The 25120-nt window shown below is 39.1% G+C and overlaps 2 protein-coding genes and 1 pseudogene across 5 annotated transcripts in view; 1 reads left to right on the top strand and 2 right to left on the bottom strand.

Annotated features, from left to right (window-relative positions):
• Positions 1-14927, bottom strand: part of RC3H2 (ring finger and CCCH-type domains 2) — a 46944-nt gene extending 32017 nt beyond the window's left edge. The window contains exons 1-4 of one of the 2 annotated variants that reach the window (XM_029201951.1): positions 14686-14927; positions 6800-7097; positions 4189-4306; positions 1353-1586 (exon numbers count right to left, since the gene is read on the bottom strand). In XM_029201951.1, coding sequence (XP_029057784.1) covers positions 1353-1586; positions 4189-4306; positions 6800-7030 — 583 coding nt within the window. In that variant the 5' untranslated portion in view covers positions 7031-7097; positions 14686-14927. Of the gene's footprint in view, positions 1-1352; positions 1587-4188; positions 4307-6799; positions 7098-14491; positions 14520-14685 lie in introns of those variants that run through there. The other variant, XM_029201953.1, reaches the window with a different exon arrangement.
• Positions 14928-17670: 2743 nt separating this feature from the next.
• Positions 17671-24444, bottom strand: ZBTB6 (zinc finger and BTB domain containing 6). 3 transcript variants are annotated; one of them, XM_029201452.1, is made up of 2 exons: positions 24353-24444; positions 17671-23225 (listed from the first exon to the last, which is right to left on the bottom strand). In XM_029201452.1, exon 2 carries the CDS (start codon positions 23214-23216, stop codon positions 21942-21944), a length of 1275 nt encoding a protein of 424 aa, XP_029057285.1. In that variant the 5' UTR covers positions 23217-23225; positions 24353-24444; the 3' UTR covers positions 17671-21941. The 3 variants fall into 3 exon arrangements, with proteins under 3 accessions (XP_029057285.1, XP_029057287.1, XP_029057288.1); XM_029201454.1 differs by lacking the exon at positions 24353-24444 and adding an exon at positions 24135-24232; XM_029201455.1 differs by lacking the exon at positions 24353-24444 and adding an exon at positions 23867-23876 and having other exon boundaries at positions 21149-23225.
• Positions 18309-19806, top strand: LOC114884489 (annotated as a pseudogene).
• Positions 24445-25120: the final 676 nt, after the last annotated feature.

Consider the following 25120-nt stretch of genomic DNA (forward strand, 5'->3'; position numbering starts at 1 on the left):
CTTTTTCCCTTGAGTTGTCTGTTTCCACCTTTAGTCAATTTTTTAATTGGGTAGTTGGTATTTTTCTTCTGAGTTTTTACAAGTACCTTATACATTAGTTATATTAGCCCTCTGTATGTGATATAAATATTTCCCCAAGTTTCTCTTTTTTTTAATTTTTCTTATGATGTTTTATTATGATGCAATTAAAAAAATTATATAGTCAAATACCAATCTTTTCTGTTATCACTTCTGGATGTGGAGCCAAAGAAAACAGTGTTTCCTATTCCTAGGTTATAAAGGAATTCACTCATTATTTGTTTTTATTACCTATACAATTTATTTTTTAATCATAAGTATTTCTAACCTACTTGGATTTATGTAGCTAAGGAGTATTAAGAAATACATCCATGGGGACTTCCCTGGTGGCACAGTGGTTAAGAACCCGCCTGCCAATGCAGGGGACACGGGTTCAAGCCCTGGTCCGGGAAGATCCCACATGCCACGGTGCAACTAAGCCCGTGTGCCACAACTACTAAGCCCGTGCACCACAACTGCTGAGGCCCATGTGCCTAGAGCCCATGCTCCGCAACGAGAAGCCACTGCAATGAGAAGCCCGCGCACCACAACGAAGAGCAGCCCCCACTCGCCACAACTAGAGAAAACCCACGTGTAGCAACAAAGACGCAATGCAGCTAAGAATAAATAAATAAATAGAAAAATATTTTTTAAAAAAGAAATACATCCATGAAAAAAAGAAATAGAAGAAGAAAAAAAATTACATCCAATTTTATCTTTTTCCACATGTCTATCCAGTGGTCCCAATGCCACTTAGTAAAAAAGTTTCCTTTGCAAAAACAAATTCTTCCTAGCCTATAGTTCTAAATAAGAAAGGCAAAACAATAAAGCTTCAAGAAGATAACAAAGGAAAGTACTTCATAACCTGGGTACAGGTAAAGATTTTTTAAACAGAATGTAGATGATGGTAACTATAAAGGAATCATCCCCTGATGATTCTTATTTTTTCTAATAATTTGTTTCCCAATTTTAAAGACAATCATGAACTTTTAATTTCTTTCATAAAAAGGTTTACTTTTCTTTACTTACTACCTGTGTATTATTAGGCCTCTCTCTAACTCACTTTTCTAATTTGTAAAATTGGATCTGTGTCACTTTTCTTAAAGAAATGAGAAATTCATTCTAAAACACTATCACACTGTTCATCATATAAATTATGATTAATAAAAACTAATTTATCTTTGGTTATGTCAATATTTGTAAGTATAAATCTGAGTATTCTCACCTACTCCTAGAAATTGGCATCCTCTAGCTCTGATAGCCAACAAGAAAGGCAAGACAGTGATCTATCTTACCTGGCCCTAGAAACTGGCATCCTCGAGCCCTGACAGCAGCCCATAAGTTGGCAGACAATTGCTGAGGGTTCTGGTGCTGTAATATTAGTTCCGTTACAGTTCTTTCTCCAAGTGAACGGGCTGCTCGTATGGCTCTTACACGACCTTCTTCCTCCACCAGTTGACAGTTTACAAGTGTCACCAGTTTCCTTTGCATTGGACGGCTCAGTGCACTCTGGTTCAAACTAGCTACACCTTTAGGAAAAAAGGAAACTAGTTTTTTTCAATCAAAAAAGACAAGTCAAATTTCATTATCTATTTAATGAAAATATCTAGTATTTAACTATTAAGCCACAATTCCTAATCAGTCCCCATAAGGTACTTTCATTTTTTAACAATGAATATTTTGTCCCTGTTTATTACTACTCTGTGGTAACTGGAGCCTAATTTTTAGTTACTTCGAATTTTATTTGGGTATCCTATTCTCTAGGCTACGTGTGTCCCACAAAAGAGAGTAATTTGGGTTTATTTAGTCTATTCTTCATCTTCACTAAAACTATTGAAGATAAATTTAGACCTAAATAAATGAAAAAATCTAAATGTAATGATTAACAACAGCTCTAGTTTTTGGGGCTTTTTTTGTTGTTGTTTTGTATATAAAACATTTAGAACACGGTTTAATGACAAAATCTTAGATCCTATTCCCTTTTCAGATTCAAAGATATTGGTCCAGCAATTCTTCCCTCTCTCCCACATCATCAATTGTTCCCCTTCTACTTGACCATTTGCATCAACATACAGTATGAACAAGCATGCTGTTATTTCATACATCTTAAAAAAAATTAATAAATCTTTTTATTCATCCCTTCTCCCCTACCTGCTCTGCCCCATTTCTTTCCTCCGTTTTGCAGCAAATCCTCTAGAGTTGTCTATATTCACTATCTCCAAATCCTTGCTTCACAATCTTTAAAACCTACTCCAATCAAGTTTTTGCCACTATCTCTTGACCAAAACTGCTCTTCTCATAACAATTACCTCCTCTTTGCTAAATCAATGGTCAATTCTCAATCCTTATCTTATCTGACCTTTCAAGAGCACTCAACACAGATCACTCCTAACTCCTTTAAAAACATTCTTTACTTGGCTTCCAGAACACCTCTGTCTCTTAATTTTCTTCCTTGCTTCTTCCTTTCCAGTCTTCTTTGCTGATTTCATCTTTTCTTCTTGACTTCCTAATGTTAAACAGCCTAGGACCCAGTTTTTGTTTTCTTCTCTATCTATACTCACTACTTAGGTAATCTCATCCAGTCTTATTGCTTTAAATACTACCTGTATGTCAATGACTCCCAAAATTACAACTCATACCTCATTCCTTAACATATATCCACTGGTTACCTAACAGCATCCAAGTGAAGATTTTGACATCTCAAATTCAACATGACCAAAACTGAACTCCTGATCTTCCTATCTAAACCTAATGTCCCTGCAGTATTCCTTGTGTAAGTTGATGGTAACTTCTCTTTCCAGGTGCTCAGACCCCAAAACTCAGGAGTCATACTTGACCCTGCTCTTTTTCATACCCACATCCAATAATTTAGGAAATTCTCTTGATTCTACCTTCAAAAAACATCCAGACTGTCCACTTCTCACCAGCTGCACTTCCACTAACCTTGTCCCATCAGCCAATACCCTGGTTCTCCCTTTGTCCTTCTACACTGAATTCTCAACAGAGCAGCTAGTGTGACCCTTTTACCATTAGTCATATCACGTCATTCCTCTGGCTCAAAATCCTAGAGTAACTCCCCAATTTCACTAAGAGTAAAAGCTCAAGTCTTTAAAATGGCCTGTAAGTCTGTACAACATCTGGCCTCACCATTCCTTTTCATTATCTCATACTGCTCTCCCCCTCACTCACCCTACTCCAGGTACATTCTCCGTACATTATCCTGTTTTTGTTCTTTGAAGACACTAGGCATGCCTTGGGGACTGTTATTTCTTCTGCCTTGAACAGTCTTTTCCCAGTAACCTACATGGTTAACTACCTCACTTCTTTCATCTCAAGTTTGAAAGCTACCATCTTAACAAGGTCTACACTAATCACCTTGTTTAAAATTGCAACCCACCCTTTTCCCCTCACTCTGACATTTCTGATCCGTTTAACTATACTGTTTTCTTTCCACAGCAATTATCATTTATAACATAGTGCCTGGTACTTAGGACATGCTCTTTAAGTATCTGTTCAATGAATGAATGAGGTAGATAGGATAAGTTTCTCAAGGAAGCCAGTGTCCAAAATATCCAACAGTGGAAAGCACAGAGCAGATACAAAAGAAATACTTGATTAATTCACTCACTCAACAACTTTTTATTACATCTATGACCTGCTACCTACCTACAGAAGAGAATTCCATTTCTGTCTCAGCACTTAACTTACTGAGCTTATATGCCTATCTCCCCAATAGACTGTGGGCTCCATGAAGACCCTAACCTGTAAGTTATGTAAGTTAACTGTAAGTGCTCCATAAAATTTAATAAATGACTGAATGAATACATGAAATTGTCTTAGTAGGATTCATTAAAACTAATATTCTGCTACAGCACCATTAGTTTAATCAGTGAATATAAACATTGTATATTTCTCAATATGTAGTATGTCTGATGAATTCTTAAATTAATAACAATATTGATTATCTCTAGAAAATAGTATAATGTTCTCAATCAAAAAGATTTCCATGATCCCTTTAAGAAAACTCATTTATCAAAACTCAAATTTAATAGGGTATCAACATCAAGTCTTCCAAAATTAATGTATTACCAAGTCCTACTCACCCATAAAAGTACTTTTTTATGAACTTACCTTTACCTCCACTTAGTGGTTTTAAGTAGAGTGCCAAATCCTCAACACATTTCTTTGCAACCTCATAGTGTTTGTTCTCACCTAAATTACTTAACTTTACTGATTGATGATCTGGTACCTAAAAAACAAAGAAAAATTGAAGAAATACGTTCATCCAGTTCATGCAATTGTTAATTTTATATTTGATAATAATCTTGGTGAGTATAAACTTCTAATACACAGACAATCAAAGTAGTTTAAGTGAAATTAAAGCCAAACACCTAGCCAATCTGCTTTCCAAGAACCAAGGATATCATACTTAATAGCATGGGCTGGGTGAATTAACGAGAGGAAAAAAGGAGGTAGTTAATTGTACAATGTATCAATGTTATTCCTCAGGGATGATAACTATGCTATAACTTTGAAAAATGTTAACATTAGAGGAAGCTGCAGAAAGTTAACACGTTCTCTGTGTACTGTTTTTCGCAATTAAAAAAAGTATTTCAAAATAAAAAGTAGCAAAAAAAGGCAAGAACTTTTTTCCCCTAAGCACTTGGCACCTGCTTCCTATATAATTTACTTATTATATTTATTGTTTATGGTCTGTCCCCCCTTGTTCTCAATGAAAGGTCAAAACTTGGGTAAAACCTTGGGCAGCTCTGCAACTGCTACAAATGATCTTGAGTAAATTATTTAACTGCTCCAAGTCTAGTTTGGACTGCTCAAGATGGTTTCTCTATCTGCAAAATGAAGATGAAAATCCCTATTTCACAGTGCCACTATGAAAATTCAATTTAATTCACAAATATTTATATTCATGGAGTGCTTACCACGTGCCAAGCAGTTATAGGCAGTAGGCATCTATCAGTGAGCAAAACAGACAAAATATCTTGCCCTTGTGTAGCTTACATTCTAGTAAAGAGGAGGCAGCCAATAAATTTAAAAAGAAAAAATATATATATAGTATGATAGAAGGTGGTCAGTAAAAATTATACAGCAAGGATAAGGGGGATTTGAGAGTGTTGGAGGGGGATTGCAATTTTAACAGGGGTGGTCAGGATAGGCTTCCTTGGGAATCATGACATTTGAATATAGACTTGAAAGAGGAGAGAGAATGAGTATCTTAGGCAAAATAACAGTCACTGAAAAAGCCCTCAGGTGGGAACAAGTTTGGTACATCTGACAATTGGTTAGGAGGCCAGTGTGGCTTAAGCAGAAAGAGTGAGGACAGAGCAGGAGATAAGGCTGAAAAGGTAATAGAAAAGGTAACAGAAGTCATATTGTAAAGACCTGCAAGATAATTTAAGGACCAACTGAGAGAACATTTATAAGTGAAAAAACACAATACCTAACCTATAGCAGATGCTAAATGATAGCTAGTATTGTTACAAGTAATCTACAGTATTTTATTGAATCTAAGATGCCACTGTTTGCAAGAGGCACCATTGTTTTATGCACCATTAAGGAAAAAACTGCCAATTAAGTTATGACACACTATTGATAAATAGATGCATCTTGATTTCAGAGTGTCTAACTGGATTATGAACACTGAAAAGAAATGTGCTTTAAAAGGAAAACCTCAAATATCAAAACACTAAAGGAATGGAGTATTTTAATTCACTGAATTTTCTAAGAAGTAATTAATCAGAAAAATCCTTACTTTCTTGCTTTAATATGTAGTACATGAAGTACAGAATTTCATCTTCTTCCTCACCTGTAAAATGGGGATAATAACTACCTGAAGAACTATGACAAGAATTAGTGATAATAGATGTGGACTGCTTACTATCATACCTAACACAAAATAGGCCCTCATTATATGAAAATTATGATAAATCTAGGGTCTTGCTGATTCAGTAAAATGATAAATAAGATATGCTATTTCTATAGCATATGAGCATAAGCAGAAACTGCAGAATTTGTTACTGACACTCTAGAAATTGGTTTTCTATATATACATCTTATATATGTATATATACCTATACAGACCTATTTTCTCATTTATAATATCATCCTAAAAGTCAAGTGAAGTTTTAAAGAAAACCAAAAAACCTCCACTTAAGGGTTATAGATGGTTGATTTCTGGCCAAAGCTTTGATTACATTTCTTTTCACGCACCCTAATGACTAAATATTTACGTATGCTTATACAAAAATGTTTCTTATCCACCAAAATCACTTAAAAACATAACTTTTGGGGCTTCCCTGGTGGCGCGGTGGTTGGGAGTCCGCCTGCCGATGCGGGGCATGCGGGTTCGTGCCGCGGAGCGGCTGGGCCCGTGGGCCGTGGGCGCTGGGCCTGCGTGTCCGGAGCCTGTGCTCCACGGCAGTGAGAGGCCCGCGTACCGCAAACAAACAAACAAAAAAAACAAAAACAAAACAAAACAAAAAAAACATAACTTCTGACCACAACACTGAATACAAAAATGTATATAATTATATGCAATTTACAGTTTTGCATAAGGATTTATGACATTATCTAAAGAAAATCATTTGTGGAATACAATAATGAAAATCAGGTATACTGAGTATTTTTTATGTCTCAAATATCCCTAAACATACTTTGTACCCCTTAATGAACAAAGTTCTATAATTATTACTTATACCAAACACGTAAAATCCTGAAAGGTTACCTGGGCTCCAACTAACTGGAGAAGTGCGAAGTTGACAGGAAGCACATCAATGTCTGTGTTGATGGCAGTCTGATCAAAAGGACAAGCTTTTCGGTGAAGTTTATTCAAGCAGGTCTTGCAAACAGTGTGTGAACAACCTAAACTGATCGGTTTGTGCACATTCTCATCAAATTCATTATAGCAGATTGGACAGGACAGAAATTCTGTCCATTGAGCTGCCTGCACAGGCATTGTGGAAGCTGGATGCTCGGGTTAGCAGTCTAGCAGATCATTATTTTGCTGGGTAGTGTTTTGTAAGCTGGAAATGGACAAAAGTAAGAATTAACCACATATTCACCATTCACCTTTCAAGAGTTAACTGCTTAAGTCAACCATCACAGCTTCAAAACCTAAAACACTTATTTTTTTAAAATAAATTTATTTATTTATGGCTGTGTTGGGTCTTCATTGCTGCATGAGGGCTTCTCATTGCGGTGGCTTCTCTTGCTGCGGTGCCCGGGCTCTAGGCGTGGGCTCAGTAGTTGTGGCGCACGGCCTTAGTTCCTCCACGGCATGTGGGATCTTCCTGGACCAGGGATCGAATCCATGTCCCCTGCATTGGCAGGAGGATTCCCAACCACTGTGCCACCAGGGAGGCCCAAAACCTAAAACAATTCTGAATAATTCTATACGCTTTGAACATCTTTTTCTTTAAATCTATTTGCTGAATTAAATTTCTGAAAAGTTTTTGTGCAGAAACAATATCCTAATAGTGCTCCTTCTGACTAAACATATTTATATCAGTTGCGCATCAAAGCTTTCATGTATTTTTCTTAATGACCACATCAAATAAACAGATTAACTTTCCACAATTTCATTTTTAGAAAAACAAATTACTTTGGATTGCTAATTAAAAAAAAAAAAGTGTTTCCCTTGGATATCTACTACCCCCAAGCATAGTAAGATATGACCTAAGAGTTAGTGAACTCTGGAAATGCTGATCCAAACAAAATCACGGTGAGTCAGGAGTGAAGGAACAGCTTTGCCACCTGAATGACCAAGTCAGTCAAGGATAGTTCACCTTGGCAGTTTCACAAAAGAGGAAATCTCTGGTCAGGACTTGACTATGAGGCTAACTAAGGTACTGAAAAAGTATGAGAGAAGACTGTTAATGATAGAGCCATTTGTCCATAAATGAAAGAATGATAATAACCTTAAAATACAGTGCCAAAGTAAAAGAAAAAAAAAAGAAAATACAAATCTTGAATGTAATTCCCTACAATACTTTTGACAAAACATATCAGATAGTGATATATATATAGATATAGATATATATATGACCAAAAACTGTCAGGTCCAATGAGCAAGATGTTGAAGAATAAAATAATATTCTTATCTAATAACTCTAAACAGAAAAACAGCAAAATACAGTTGACCCTTCCATAATGCAGGCTTGAACTGCCCAGGTCCACTTATACACATATAATTTTCTTTTTTTTTTAATAATGCTTTTTTTTTTAAACATCTTTATTGGAGTATAATTGCTTTACAATGGTGTGTTAGTTTCTGCTTTATAACAAAGTGAATCAGCTATACATATACATATACATAACATATACATATATCCCCGTATCTCTTCCCTCCTGCGTCTCCCTCCCTCCCTCCCACCCTCCCTATCCCACTCCTCTAGGTGGTCACAAAGCACAGAGCTGATCTCCCTGTGCTATGCAGCTGCTTCCCACTAGCCATCCATTTTACATTTGGTAGATACACAGATATTTCTCAGTAGTAAATACTACAGTACTACGGAGTATGGCTGATTGAATCCACAGATGCAGAGGAACCATGGATGCAGATGGACAAGTATAAATTATATGTGGATTAACCCCAGCATTATTCAAGGGTCAACTGTTTAAATTTCTATCTTTATATATGCATATGATTAAAAGGCACACAGAAAAAAATGACTGATTTTTCTTTTCTTATTCCTAAGATTAAAACATTCCATAATTTTTAATAAAATATTTAGTATCAAAACCTCTAATTTAAAATCTTTAGATCCTGGGACTTCCTTGGTGGCGCAGTGGTTAAGAATCCACCTGCCAGTACAGGGGACACAGGTTCGAGCCCTGGTCCAGGAAGATCCCACATGCTGCGGAGCAACTAAGCCCGTGTGCCACAACTACTGAGCCTGCGCTCTAGAGCCAGCTTGCCACAACTACTGAAGCCCGCGTGCCTATAGCCTGTGTTCCGCAATGAGAAGCCACCTCAGTGAGAAAATGAGAAGCCTGCGCACCGCAACGAAGAGTAGCCCCCGCTCGCCGCAACCAGAGAAAAGCCCGCGCACAGCAACGGAGACCCAACGCAGCCAAAAATAAATACATAAATAATTTAAAAAATATATATAAAAAATAAAATCTCTAGATCCCGAACTTGAACACTCTACATTTCACAAATTTTCTGCATCTTCCAATTCAAAACTTATGTAAGTCTGACAGATGCTCTCTGGTGAACAAGAAATCTAGGTATTTAGGGCAATTATCAGCCAATACTTTATTTCATAAGAACGTTTACCAATCCAAATATATTAGTGCCACAGAAATTAGATGTTTAAAAATGTAATCAGATTCAGGACAAAAAAGTGTATAACTGATTCTCAAATAACCCCACACTCAAATGAGGAACTCTATTAGCCTTTATTGTGCTTTTTATGTTCAAAAAAACTAAGGTTTTAAAAAATACCTTGGTAAAAATGAATTACAGAACTTGTTGTGTAAAAAGCACCTACACAAACTTTTCCTCAAACAGCTCTGATGCAAAGTATCTAATATCTTTATTTATAAACTACCCAAATCTTGCAAACTATGTTTACTTTATTTTACACATTTCACTTTCACATTTCCGCATCTGTCAATGCCATCAATCTTAAAAAGTCTGCTTCGAACTTCAGAGATGAGCACTGAGCAGGTGAACGCATCACTCCTTGAAACTATTCAACATTTTTAATGTTTAGTCTTCTAGGCTGCCGAATTACACAAGGAAAAGACCTTTAAGGAAGGATGAATTTCATGTTAAATCTTGTGCTGAGAGCCCTAATTTAGTTAATAACTTGAACTGGTAAAATATTTATCAAAACAAGACACTGCATCTATTTTTTTCTTAATGGCCACCGGTTTGGAAATGCTAATTCTGTGGGTTAGGATACCATGGGCCACTGGGTAAAAGGAAACTAGTAGCAAACACTCTTTCCTTACTTAGTTTTCCGAGATCATCCTGAAATGCTTTACGTTAAAGTTAATCAGTGGGGGGAGAAAAGCCATTTCAGTTTGAACCAAACATAAAAATGCTGTCTTTCATATTTTCGCCTACTAGTTTTGAAGTGTTTCAAATTATTCAGGAATACACTCGATAGTTTTAATATCTCATATGTGTTTCTAGGTCTAAGAACAGCAGATGTTTTAATATAATTAATGCTGAGACATTTAATTTCTAGCAGAAATCAAATAAATACCTTTGAAAGCAAAAAAACATTTGCCAAATTCTCCTTCTGCTATGTGTCAGATTCTAACTTTCTGAAAGGAAAATTACAAACTGAACTTTCCTGCTAAGATACCACAAACGGTTTGACTTTTTAAAATGTTTTTCCTCAGTACCACTGTTGATAAATTCTAGATTCCTCAATTATGATAAAGACAAAATAAAATTTTGTCTGAAACACTGAAAGGTTTAATTAGTGATGACAAAACTGACCTTTCATTCCTTTCAAAGGCACTCTGTAAATGTTCACCTAGAAAATATTTTTATAATTATCAAAAATGATAGCCTACTGTCTCTATAATTTATTTTTTTTAAAGCATCTAAATGACCCATAGCAAGCTAATAATATATATTGATGTGTAGAACTCGCAGGTTTATACTAATACATGCCATAGTAATTTACTTGAAACTATGGAAGTTTTAAATTGCTAACATTTATATTTAACAGTAAAGTAAGTATCCATCCTAAAGATACTCCCAAAACATCTCAAACTGAGATAAAATGGCTTAAAAAGCCCATACCTCTAGATATATAAAGGGACTACTTAAGGAAAACATTCAAATTAAATTATTTGTATTAAGTCATTTTATTTACTAGTTACTAAAATTGAAGAACAACAAGATAAAGCATAGGAGTGAGAAATGCTATATTAGAGAGGAGACCTTAAACAGATTTTTACTCAAGTAATTTTTCAGGCTATAAGTTCCTTGTAATGAGTACTAACTCATAAAACAGGAAGAGTAATAGACACCTCTTACATGATGCAAATTAGAAATTGCTTTATTAAAGGCAAACTGCTTATCACCTAAGTACTTTCATTTTCTTAGTCCACCATGATATTATGCACTCAGTTCAGGACTATGAAACATGATTTTAAAATGTCAGAGTAAGGTTTATGCCCCATTCACTACTGTATAATAAAAAAAATACAGTATTTCACAATTCTCTTTATAAAGATGTAAACATTAGGGCTCAGGTCTGTTAATTAAAACATTGTTTTCATTTTAGTTCACCCATGTGAGAAACTTAAGCTACTGAAATGGACTGTAACAGTACTTCTCAATTCAGAAACCTTAAAAATAATTAGTTTTGGACTTAAAAAATTATATTTAAAGCATCATAGGTACAATTTAGACCTTAACCTATAAAACTAACAAACAAAACCAATGAAAATAATCTGTAAGTTCTAAAACTCAGCATTCAAACTTATGAAAAGGACTGGAAAAAAGGAACTAAATTACAATGTTAAAGACTATTGGGCTTCCCTGGTGGCGCAGTGGTTGGGAGTCCGCCTGCCGATGCAGGGGACACGGGTTCGTGCCCTGGTCCGGGAAGATCCCACATGCCGCGGAGCGGCTGGGCCCGTGAGCCATGGCCGCTGAGCCTGAGCGTCTGGAGCCTGTGCTCCGCAACGGGAGAGGCCACAACAGTGAGAGGCCTCCATACCACAAAAAAAAAAAAAAAAAAAAGACTATTATACATGCTTCAGTATATGTTATGAAAGATATATGGCCCAAATTTTACTTCTAAAATCCACTATGGGGTTGAACTCAGTTTTTTAATGAGATTTAACTTTCAATGTCTTCTATTAGAACAGTAATGGGATAATTTTCTATTTTAACTAATATAACCAATAAAGTTTTGCTACTTTAGTGATGACTACCTGAAAAATACTTTTTTTGAGATAGAACTTACTCACTCACTTCTGCCTATCAAATAATGGCCACTGGATAAATTTACCCTTCATATTATCAAAGTCTTTAGCCTTTTGGTTATTCTGATTATAAGAAGACATTCTGTCAGGAAATTTTTGGTTTTCATGCATCTACTTCTATTCAGATAATTTATTTCTTGGAAGAGCAGTACTCTAGAACTGCACTGTCCAGTAGAAATATAATGTGAGCTACAAGTAATTTAAAATATCTAGTAGTTGGGAGGGAGGCTCAAGAGGGAGGGGATATGGGGACATATGCATGCATATGGCTGATTCACTGTGGTGTACAACAGAAACTAACCAGTATTGTGAAGCAATCATACTCCAATAAAGATCTATTAAAAAAAATAAAGAAAAAATAAAATATCTAGGAGTCACATTAAAAAAAGGAAAAACAGGTGAAATTAATTTTAATAATAATTTATTTAACCCAATTTATCCAAAATATCATTTCAACATGTAATCAATATAAAAAATTATATTTTTAATTCTTTTTTTTTTGGACTAAGTCTTGAAATCTGGTGTGTATTTTACACTTATAGCACATCTCAATTCACACCAGCCGCATTTCAAGTGCTCAACTGCCACACGTGGCTACCAGCTAGTGTGGGACTGTGCAACTCTAGAGTACTTAAAATTATAAAGTAATACTCAAAACTAATTTTTATTAAGAATTTGAGGTTAAAGTTACATCTACACTTAGGAAGGTTTTCATAAAACTAAAAAGCCTGAAGATCATAAAGATGTAACTTAACATTTATGAGACTAGGTGCAAAACATTATTTTAAATTTTCAGCTGGCTTTATTTTACTACATGCTTCCTTTTTGCATCAATAGAAAATGAAACTTCAACCCAGTCCAACCAAAACAATAAACAAGTACTTATTATAATAAGATCTTATTGTAAGTTTATTTATCATTATTTGATATTGCATACAATGTGGAAGTTCTATTTCTGAATATAAAATTCTGTGTAAAGAAAAATGCTTTCCCTCCCAAAAGAATTTTTTTGACATTTTTTAAACTGGAAGACACAGCAAACTACAAAAGCAGAAAATGAATTAATGAAAACATATGAACAAAGAACATAAGTCTTCTTAAATGTCAGGTTGACCCCACAGTAATAACAGATCAGGAGTAACTCAAAGAATCCACTAATGAACACGACTGCAGTTAAATCCTCAAATAGGCGCCAATTTGAATTATAACATCTGCTTTTTCTAAACATGTCTGGAATGTACGTTTAACATTTTGTCCTTCTAGCTATTTTCCAAACTCTAAAAATTTGGGAAACATCAATCTCCAAATCAACAAAAACAGCAATATTGAAAGATGGTCTTTGACAGGATGTAATGGCCTCGATTTCTTCAAGAACTGAATGTGGAAGTAAACAACATAAGAAAGGGATGTTATGTTAGAACAGTGGTGCAGCTTTTTAGACAGATAAAAGAATCCATGAAGTCTTCTTAATGTTTCGAGAAGCCACAACTAAATTTTTATGTTTAACTATAAACAGGCTGCACAAAGCTAACTAAAATACTTCTTTCTTTGCTTTTGGGTATAATTATATCAATTTAGTGTAGCAACATTAACTTTCTCAAGTTAATCAAAAGTTCCTATTGGAACTTAAAAGTTTGACTAATACAAAAATAGAAAAAAGATTACTCAAGCACTTTGTTTGGGATACAAAGTCATTCTAACACAGGTGGTGGGAGGAAAGTAGGAATTAAAAAGAAGGGGCCTAGCTAAGGGGAGAGTAGGAATTAAAAGAGAACTAGGTAGTTATTTTAAAAAAAAAAAAGAGGGTGGGAATCATGAAATTAGATCTACTTTATGTCAGTGATTACTTGAGGCTATTTTGATGTCAAGGTTCTATCTGCCGGTATCTTAAACTGTTCTGTGATTCCAAGGATGGAAATGACAGCTACCCCCATCTTCTTCCTTCCTGAAAGCTAAGAACAGAGAAAAGTAGAGCTGCTTCTGAGAAACAAAGATGCTTTCTACCATTCTTCTAAGATGGTGGAAGAGTCTCCTTAAGAGGCTTCCCCAAGAAGGAAAAATGAAGGAGGGAAAGAAAACCATAGCAGAATTCCCTGGCTGTTTCAACGCCATTGCTCCGTCACAACCACTGTGCAACCACTCTGGTCCGGCCCTCTCCCTCCCAGGAGGTTAAGCCCTCCCAGGGCATTGTTTAGCCAGGGTCCCTATTTACCACTCAGATCGCCTCCACCATTCCTGCTTTAGGATCTCGGGAAGCCCCAGGGCAGAAAACCGAAAAGCCAGGAGAGGACTTGGTTTCGAGGACCTCCTCCAACCCCACTCTTACTAACTGGTGTAGAAAAAGGAGAGGGAAGCCTGGTCTTTGCTTGCATGGGTTCCTTAGAGGCAGAAGCGTCCCCTCGGCCGGTGTCGACCGGAGGTGGCCATTAGCGCTGGGCGCTTGGTACTGAAAAAGCCCTACCGGGGCGAGGCGCCTCCTCCGGCCCGAGACTCCGGGCCCGGTCCGGGTGTCAGGTACGGCCCTCGGTTTCCTACCCTCGGGGCACCGGCGACGACAACGCACAGACCCCGGGCTGAGACCGGTCACCCGCCCGACCGCCGGGGACCTGGGACCCAGGCTGGCCCCGAGCCGCATCGTGCCCGCCCCCGCCCTACCTGAGGGGGACCGGGCGGGGTCGCTAAGGGCCGCTCCCGGGAGCCCCGCGACCGCGCGGCTCGGCGACGGAGGCGCCTCGTCTCGCCGGGGCAGAGCTCGGCGGCGGCTTCACGGCCTCAAACTCCATCGGGAGGTACAGGGACAGCCCCGTTGGCGGCGGCGGAGGCCGCGACGGGGCTTCCTCCTCCCTCCGCCTCCGCCTCCTTCTCCTTCTCCTCCTCCTCCCCAAGGAGGCGGACCTGGAGGGATTCCGACCTAGTTCTCGCGAGAAGATACTCCCCACCTCACGCGAGATCACGCCTGACCGGGAGCTGGGGAGGTGGAAGGGAAGCGTAGTAGCCCCCGCCCCCTGGACTGCGCATCAGTTTTCCTCGGGTCTACAGAACCACCCCTTCACGTGACTAGGGAGCTCTGGAGCACTGTGGGAGGTGCTGTTAGGAGGCCTGGGCAAGCCGAAGAGCTTGATGGGAAACTCCCTGTACATTCATATGCGCCTCGAGCCAGCCTCCTAGACACTGGTTTGAGCCAGTGTCTGACTCCCACTGTGGAAGGCGTGGTATGGATTGAGCATAATCTGAGGCATCTGTATTATATTGTACTCACTCTCCCATAATTAAATGCTGACAGGTTCCCTCAGTCTCTCCACATAGGGGGCAAGCAATCTCCCTATTTTATTTAAAAAAAAATTTGTTTGCCTGGCACTAACGCCTTATCTCTTTGTTAAAGAGAGAATTCTGGGCTCTTCAGAAGATGGCAGGGATAAAAATTCAGTCACAAATTCTGGCGTCAATATCTCAATAAATATTTGTTGAAGGATTTCTTTTCATAGTAAACTGCAAGGTAGAATTTATTGTTTTTATAGATGAAGAAGCAGGCTGGGAAGAGGGATCAGGGAAATACATTAGTGGACTATATTACGTGCCAGGTCCTGAGTTATGTAATAAAATTTTTAATTTTACTATTTTGTTTCACATGCTCATCAAAATAATCCTAAAAGGCAGATACTATGTACTCTGTTACTGATGAGATACTGAAAAACACAGGTTAAGAAAATGGCCATGAATTTTAATTAAACAAGTCACTTTCCAATGTGAAGCCAGATGTCCAACAAAAGCGTTTATGGAAGTAAACCCACCACAAATTAGAAGACATATGGAAAAGTAGTTTATAAACTATAATGAGTTTAAATATATATATATACATATGGTTATTACTACCCAGATGGCAGGAAAACATCAGTGTTTTTTTAAAAAATATTCATAGGCCACATCAAAGATTTTCTTACATGCATTTTTATCCCTTTCAGTCACTTCTCTTTATGAAATATATGCCAACCCAATAGAAAGGTTCCCAACAATGATTCATTTGGTTCACTGTTTTCCATTCAACTAGATAGCGATGGATATATACATATCTTTTTTCCATTCCACTGGACAGTGGTATGTGATAACGTGATAAGATTTTTCAAAGGTGACCTGATCACACTTAAAATTTCAATTCCAATTCTCCTTCCCTCCCTGCTTTATTTTCTCCAACTCCGTTTTCAAAATCTGACAGTACATTGGTTTTACTTGCTTACTGTCTGTCTCGCTACAGTACAACACAAGTTTCTTGAGAGTAGGGATTTTTGTCTGTCTACCTAACTTCTAATACAGGTATATATTGTAAAGACTCTGTAAATATTTGTTGAATGAATGATTAAATGAATAGCCAGGAAAAATAGTTTCCTTTAAAATTCACAGATTAGACAAAAGACAAAACTCTCCATTCCCATCTCCACTTTATTATTTCTTATGTAAACATATAGGATAGTTAACATCCAGGGAAAAATGGCAAGGATTTTCTCTTACACCAAAGTAACAACTGTCTTTCCAAGATCCTTTATACATAAATCCAGTAAATGAAGAGGCTGAACCAAAACATGCTGCATATTTTTCCCATCATATCAGAAACACAAAGAACTAAAAGTGAATGTTTTCAGTGAATAAATTCAACACTTTACTTTGCCATACCTGCATTTTAAAAAAAGATTTCATTTTCCTGAAATTGTTTAGAAACATCATGCAAACAGACACTCTCCTAGGAATGATTTGAGATCCCTCTGGGCTACCGAACAGGAATAAATAATAATAAATAACAACCATCACTTTCACAAAACACCCCTTCCCCCTAAGCAAAAATCTCAAAGTGCTTACAAAAAATTTCACGAGAATCTTACAAGGCACACATAAAGCATAAACATAGTACAACCATAATTTTTTCAAACATTAAAGATAGATACCAATTTCTAAAAGAAATAGTTTATTACTATTCTTTTACTCTCCCCTCCTATTTCCATCCCTCCCCCACAAAATTTCATCCTAGGAAGCAAAAATAAGAAAAGTACTTCAATCACAAACTATTTCTGAAAGGGAAGTGTTCTCATGCCTACAAATGGCCAATCATAGGTCAAATGGGAAAGAAAATTGAGCGCTGTGCTATCAAATTCTCCAGTGGAAGAAAAACACTCTTTAATTTAGAAAAGTTCTGTCTCCAATGGAGTACTAAATAGCAACATTCATAAAGACACAAAACTCTCCTCACTTGCTTTTCCCTCTGTTCTTAGAAACTCAGGAAGATTTAAATATAAAATCATAGAATTTTAGACCTGGAAATGATCTTACAAATTATCAAGATCAAAGTTGTTATTTTACATATAAATTTAAGAAAAGCTCAAGGAGAGGTGACCTACCCAATGTCACTAACTAGTGACCTGGGAATTATGAAGTTGTTTTTCTTATCTAATACTAGAGCTGGATTACTTAAAATCTCTCCCAGAGTTAAAAATCTATAAAGAATATATTTTTCACAGAAGTATCACAAAAAAGATATTTAACACTTATAACAATCAACATGTGATTCATCATAAAATTCATTAAATGGTACAAAGTATATTACATTTTAAAATGTGGAAGGGCTTCCACAGAAACTAAACGTAGCAGAAATTCTAAATAAAGCTGAGGTGAGTAGAGGAGGAACAGAACATCTTGAAATAAGATGTATCCAGTCAGGCTTCTTTACAAATAGTTCCTGTGTTTTAGAAAATATGATTTTCCCTGCACTATATTTTAATCTTGTTATAACAACAAAAAGTTTTGTGTTACATGTGGACAGGGATATTAGAGAGCAATGGCTCATAACACAATTTGAAATATTGCTCTCAGTTAAATAACTACACAGTCATGGTTTTGCTTTTGGCACATTTCTGGAAATACAGAATAAGACTCGAGGGAGGGCTTCCTTCTAGGGTAAATTTGTGCTGTGCCGTACCCTGCTACCCTTCCTGTTGGTGTGGGACTCTCTAGGGACCTAAAATCCCAGCACCTGGCCCTCCGCCCCAAGTAAATCTGGATGTGGCCATTACTGGTCAGATTTATTCCAGGCCTGAGTGCATTCTTCTTCTCTTCTCATATATTGGAAAGTTTATTTGCCTGCAGGATCTCGGTTCCCTGACCAGGGACTGAACCTAGGCCACAGCAGCGAGAGCCCAGAATCCTAACCACTAGGCCACCAGGGAACTCCTGGGCGAGCGTGATCTGAAGCCAAGTGTGGGAGACCTCACCTTTCGGTCTCTGTGTGGGAGATGACTGTGCAGAATCCCTCCTGTGACTGTCGGCAGCAGTCTATTCCACGTAGTGAGGTCGCCCATGTGTGCATGGTTGTGGCACAGGAAGAGGGTATGCTGATTCCAAGCATTAAACAGTACCTTTGAAACTTTCAAGATTGGCTTCAACAGCCTAAGGAAGATGCCTAGAAGAGGAAAGAACTGGAGTCTGGGATCACTCTTTCTCAGGAACGGTTGACCTTTGAGGAGGTGGCCACAAAATTCACTCAGGAGGAGTGGGAATACCTGGACCCTGCTCAGAGGGCCTTGTACAGGGACGTGATGGTGGAGACCTATAGGTCTTCTCTGAGGAAGATCTTCACGAGGAAGACCTTGCTAAATTGATCGAGCTCTGGGGAAATCAGAGACAAGCAGTCAAGAGAGCGGAGCCAGATGAAGGAGCGCCTGGCAGCCCTCTCTACTCACGTTACAGAGCTGGAGGAAATCTGTACACGGCCAGAGAAGACCTCATTAAATCTGAGGAAATGAACACGAAATTGAAAGGAGATGTCCGTGAAACTGAGGCTAAAAACTGCCAGTTGCAAGAACGCCTGTAGCTGGCACAGCAGGAGCTGCAGCAGACCCTGCAGATAGCAGAGGTGCTCCCCAAGGTGGAGGCAGAGCTGGCCCAGAGTGTGGCTGCACTCTCCAAGGCAAGGCAGAGAGAAAATGAAGAACATAATAAATGTTTATCGGACACTGTTGACAAGCTTCTTTCAGAATCTAACAAGAGGCTTCAGCTTCATCTTAAAGAGAGAACAGCTACTCCAGCAAAGAAGTCTCTCCTACTAGAAGTTGAGAATGCAAAAACGCAGTTAGAAGAAATGCAACATGGTAAGGATCAGCTAAGACTAAACCTGGAAGCCCTGAGAGCTTAACTGGACCAGACAAGGCTGAGAGGAGCTCCATCACCAAGGCCGACCCCACTTGGGCAGTGTCCCAGATGTCAGGTTCCCCGTGGCAGATGGGCCTGCAGACTCCTTCAGCAGCAGCGTGGTGTGGCTGCACCCCCAGAAAGGCTGGCTGCCAGGGCTGAGTGAGGAGACTTCCGGGCCACCAGCTTCCCGAGAAGCGGTACAAGATGACAAGATGACCATAAAATGTGGAACCTCGGCCCCCCTCCTCCCCGCTGTCCCTTCGGCTGGACCAGATGCACAAGGGGGTGCTGCACACAGTCAGCCCCGAGAACACCAGGGATGTGCACAACTCAAAAGGTTTGCAGGATGGCCCCGTGAGCAACCCCAGCAGTAGTAACAGCAGCCAGGACTCGCTGCCCAAAGCCCCCAGGAAGAAGGTCATCAAGTCCTATATCAGTTCCTTGTCTGACAAGAAAGAAAAGGGCCAACCTGGACATCTTGGCAAGGAATCGTGATAAGGTGGTAATGCAGAGACAGAAAACTCATCTCAAGATGCCTTGGGACTCAGCAAATTGGGAGGACAGGCTGAAAAAAATCGTAAACTTCCAAAAAACAAATGATCCCATATCCAACCACTGCCCGACAGCGACCACTTGGAGACCCAAGTTCCCAACCACTGAATTGCTTGAGCCTCATGAGCACGACATGTGAGAAACCTGCTGGCAAAAACAACTTTTTATTAAAATCGTTTTCAACTTGTTAGGAGGAAACATAAGTGGCCCACAGGACTGTACGCTTTTATCTTAAACCTGTTCAAGACAGGAACTTAAAATGAGCATTTTAATGGTACAAGGAAGCACCCTCCCCTGCCCTGGCCCTGGTGCTCCCTGTGCAGACAATTTTTATTTATGAGTGACTGGAAAACAGTGACTAAAAGAAGTAGGAGGTATATAATTCTCACCTAACAGGAAGTCCAGAGGGTGCAGTGGGGTGTGATGGATCCTCTGCCCCTTCTACCTCCATGACCACTTAATCTTTAGTGTCCTTACAACAACTCTAGCATTGTGCATTTTTTTCAGTCAATATCCTCATAAAAAGAAAAATAAAATGTTTTTTTGCTTTCTCTTTTTATTGTATCTCTATGAGATGATGGATCCTTACTAAATTTATTGCACTAAGTATTTTAATATATGTAAGTCAGAACATTATGCTATACACCTTAAGCTCATAAAGTGATGTATGTCAAGTACATCTCATAAAACTGAGGGGGAAAAGGCAAATAGAACACTTCAGGAAAAATGAAAAAAGAAAACTCTAGGGAGGGTTATAAAAATTGCATTAATGTAAATGAAAAAAGTTATTAAGAGGATACTAATAGCTACCCATATTTAAACTGCTCATCTAGTGACAGTAAGAAAACTAATATATATTGCCAATTCAAGACAGAAAAAGGAATGAACTACTGACACACACAGCAACGTGGATGAGTCTCAAAGGCATTATGCTGAGTGAAAAAAGCATAACAAAAGGGAACATGCTACAGATTTCCCTGGTAGTCCAGTGGGTAAGACTCCCGTGCTCCTAATGCAAGGGGCCTGGGTTCGATCCCTGGTCAGGGAACTAGATCCCACATGCATGCTGCAACCAAGAAGTCCGCATGCCGCAACTAAAAGATCCCGTGTGCTGGAACTAAGACCCAGTGCAGCCAAAAGAAAGAAATAAATAATAATTTTTTTTTAATAAAGAGGAACATACTATAAGGTTCCATTTATGATATTTCAGAAAAGGCAAAATTATAGTGATGGAGAACTGCTGCCTGGGTTTAGTGCTAGTATGAGGAGCTGACTACAAAGGGGAAGCATAAAGGAGTTTTGGAGGGGGATGGAATGTTCTGTATCCTAATTGCAGTGGTGGTTGCATAAATCTGTACATATGTAAAAATTCATAGAACTGTACACCAAAAACAAAGGTCAATTTTACTGTACGTTAACCAACAAATAAAATAAATTTCAAAAAGGAAACAGAAAAAATACCTTAGAGCTTCATGCCAATGGTATAATTCTACTGGCCACAAAATTATTAAATGTAACCGTATTAAATAAAATCAAGAAACCTAGGCCCAATTAATCATTTCTAAAATATGTATACTAACAACTCATGGAAATATTATTGTAAGGAATATTAGCTTATGTATAAGGAAAGTCTGCTACTTCCAAATGAATTTGAATCGTGTTCCTTTATGGTTTAAAACAATAGATACCTTGGTGTTTAGTTTAGAATCCAATAGAGTTGGTTAAAAAAAAATTCACCAGTCCTGTTTTTAAAATCACTAATAATGGGTAATAGCATGTTTTAAAATTTATTTTCTCTTCCCATTATCCTAATTTATTGAAGTTATGGTATGGTTGGATTTTACACTTATATCAATTACCTAGAGACTCAAAATCAGAATCTGGAAATAATGCTGGTCCTCTGTCACTAGAATCAAGAATATTTAAGAGGAACACTATTTCTCTAGGTAAACCACTGGGACTTATATATAATGTATGAGATGAGACAGCATCCTCTCAGCTTTAACATGTCTCCCACACTTTGGAACTGGTAGTACAAGTTCAGAAAGAATAACTTGTGTAGGTAGACCAAAAATAAGACCCAAAGATAGGGTTGGAAATGCAATATTACAAATGCTGCATTTCTATAGAAAGACTTGCCTAACAGAATGATGTAAGGCTTACATAGCAAGGTGTGATTCTAATTATAGTCGATTTTGCCTTTCCAGATCATGCCTGGGTAGTTTTTCGCCACTGCTTCTGCCATGGACAGAGGTTAAGTGCTTTTTGAGAGCAGATTTGTGCTTGAAATCCATGTCACAACAGTGGCATTTGTATGGCCGATCCCCACTGTGTATGTTCAAGTGGTCTTGAAGTGTGCTTTTAGCGGTAAATGTCTTCAGGCATACAGTACACTGAAAGGGCCGTATGCCCATGTGCCCTCGAATGTGCCGGTTGAGATTTTTCTTTTGTGTAAACGTTTTCCCACACTGTAAGCATAAGAACAGTTTATGCATCTTAAGGTGGCGCAGATAGTTTTCAACGTGAAGAAACCCCCGAGGGCACCGGGGGCACTGGTGCCTCAGGGAAAAAGCATCCTCTAGATTCTGAATCTCATTCACTGTACCATGACTTCCTTCAGTATTCTCACAAAATAAGCCCTGATCTTGATTCCCAGGAACTTCTGCCACTCTGCTCTCAACTGTAGAATTGATCAGTGAATGCTGTGTTTCCGAGAAATACATGCTTGCTTTTGAAGAGGTACAAGGCTGTGATAACTTCCCATTTTCTACACCCCCAGTACTGATAGATTCCACATGGAGGATACGAATTTCATTGTCTTTAAAACCTATGTCTACTGAAGACAGCTCTGGTGACTTCATTTCCTTTCTTTCTGATGTCAAGCTCTCTACTGCAGACTGTAAAGCATTGCTTTCTTCTTCTTTAACATGGAAATCTATGTTTACAGGACTATCCTCTGAAATTTCAATGATCTCACAGTCTTTATCTGAATTTTCTTCTTCATTCTTAACATCTGTATCAGAGGATTGACACAGGTCAGCATGTTGATTGTTATTTTTCATAGTAAGATCAATTTCCAGATATTTTGACAAAGCTTCTGTGCACTTTTCCACAATGTGAACCATCTGAAGGTAACTAGCAGCAGTCAAGTATTTCAAAAGCTCTTTCCTTTTAACTTCAAGTGCTCCAGTGTAGCAAGAGAGCAACAATTTTCTGCCAACTTCTGCACTCTGCAAGATGGTGATTCTGACATGTTTTGACTGCGTGAGTAAAAACTGATCTCTCATAAAAGTGGAGCAAGCAGCTAAGATCACCTTGTGCCCCTGGAACTCAGTGTCATTAATATAAATTGACACATCACAAAATAAATTCTGCTGTCTCAAGAGATTCATTTTCTGCAAGACTACATCTCCTTGCTGTTCAAACTGGAAGTGCAGAACATCAGACTCAGCAGCCATGGTCACAATCTAAGCAAAATAAAACATAAACATTGATGTAAGGATCGGGGATGCTTTCCTACACTGTGATAGTAAAAACAAACAATTAAAAAATCCTAAACCTAAACTGGGTAAAAGACAACTCAAATTCTAATCTGGGCGCTAAGAGTGAACCCCTATATAACCATCTCAAGACCCAGAAAAATAAAACGCATTTCTCTATGCTCTTGTGGTACATTTTTCATACTTTTGTTACAGAACTTATTACGTTGAATTGTACTCAACAGTTTCTATGTCTTTCTCCTCGACTAAACTGTATGTGCCTTGTGGTCAAGGACATTGTTAATGCCCACTACTAAGTGGACTTAACTCAGTTTCCCAAATTAGAAACCTTAATGTAATCTCCAAACTTCCTACGCCTCATCACTACCGCAGGTCTTCCTTCTGTTCACCTGGACCAATGCAGTCTCCTTGATACCACACTCTCCTACATTCCAAACTACCCTCCTAAGTGCCACCAGATTAACATCTTTTAAAACTTTTTAAAAAATTCTATTTTACTCTTCTGCTTTAAATCCTCCATTGCTCTCCTCTACCTCCAGGACAGCATAACCTTCTTAGCAAATACAAGATCTTTCATTATTTGGCCTTCACCAACGTTATGGCTTTACCTTTCCTCTATCTTTTACACTGAAGCTTCTTTGATATTTAGATTTTCACCACTGGCCAGACAAGAAGACCCAATTACACCTCTGCACATGCTACGTTCGCGCTTTCAGCTAGTGATTTGGCTGAAGGCTCAAATCAAGTAAGATTTATCCACCCGTCTCCTGGACAGAGTCAGTTGCTCTCAGAACACCACGAAAAGGAGCCTGGCTCATCTGAGTTCCTGCAGCGAGCACAGGGGCAGGCACAGAGCAGGGGCAGCTTCGGGAATACCTGTTGAACTGAATCCGGACCACAGGTGGCCTGGAAGATCCTCCAGTTCTCCACATAGGTCTTCCCGAGCCAAGCCTGCCAGGACCAAGGTCCTGACGGCCAGGTGCCTGCAGCACCCCTCCAGCCACTCCCGGGCCGCGCCTCGCTGCTGCCCTCCTCCTCCTCCGCCTCCTCCTCCGGCTTCCCCACCTGCCGGAGTTTCCCACGCGCTCACTCACCGACTCAGAAACCAGAGCCGAGCTTTCCACTGCAGCGGCAGCCCAGGCCGGAAGGTGGGGTCAGCCTGGGAGGAAACACATCCGGTGTCAACTAGCTTCATTCTTTACTGGGGCCCTCTGGGCGTCCCGGAAGGACATCCTGAGACAGTCTCCCTTACTCTCCCCACGCCTGGAATAACAGAAAAGCCCCCGAATTCTGGCAAGTCCCATCTCTCCTGTCACACTTTCGGTACTCAAGCCGGTTCCCTCCGTGAGCTCTCTTCAACATCCGAATAGCAGACGGGTTGTGAAGTTGGGGTACAGCGCGTCTGTCAGAGTACCCAGCACCGGGACCCCTGGGAGGCCCTCCCGGATTATTAGGGGCCAGGTCCTCTGCTTACCCTGAAATATACAATTTAAAAGGTGGCGGAGGTAAGGAGAGGAGAGTGCCATCGGGATCAGTACTCGAGATTGCCTAGCTAATGCCCCATCAGGATCTGGATCCCACCTCACCGCTCAACCTATCGCTTCCTCCCCACGCCCCTACCCCTCTCACTTCCTTGGCAAACCCAGGCCTTCTATCTCAACCGTTGGCCCGGCTGTTCCTCCAACATGCCCTATCCCTCCTACCACTCATCCTTCAAAATCCCATCCATCCATCGTTCATAAATCACATCATCCCTGAAGCCATCCTGAACTGCCCGTGAATTACTTGGCTCCCAATTGGGAACCAGTAAACCCTTTGGCTGCCTTCGTGACGGCAATTATCGTACCTGTATTGAAATCTGT

Source organism: Monodon monoceros, unplaced genomic scaffold (assembly GCF_005190385.1).
Source record: "Monodon monoceros isolate NGI ecotype Baffin Bay Population unplaced genomic scaffold, NGI_Narwhal_1 Super_Scaffold_5, whole genome shotgun sequence".
Taxonomy (NCBI): Eukaryota; Metazoa; Chordata; class Mammalia; order Artiodactyla; family Monodontidae; genus Monodon; species Monodon monoceros.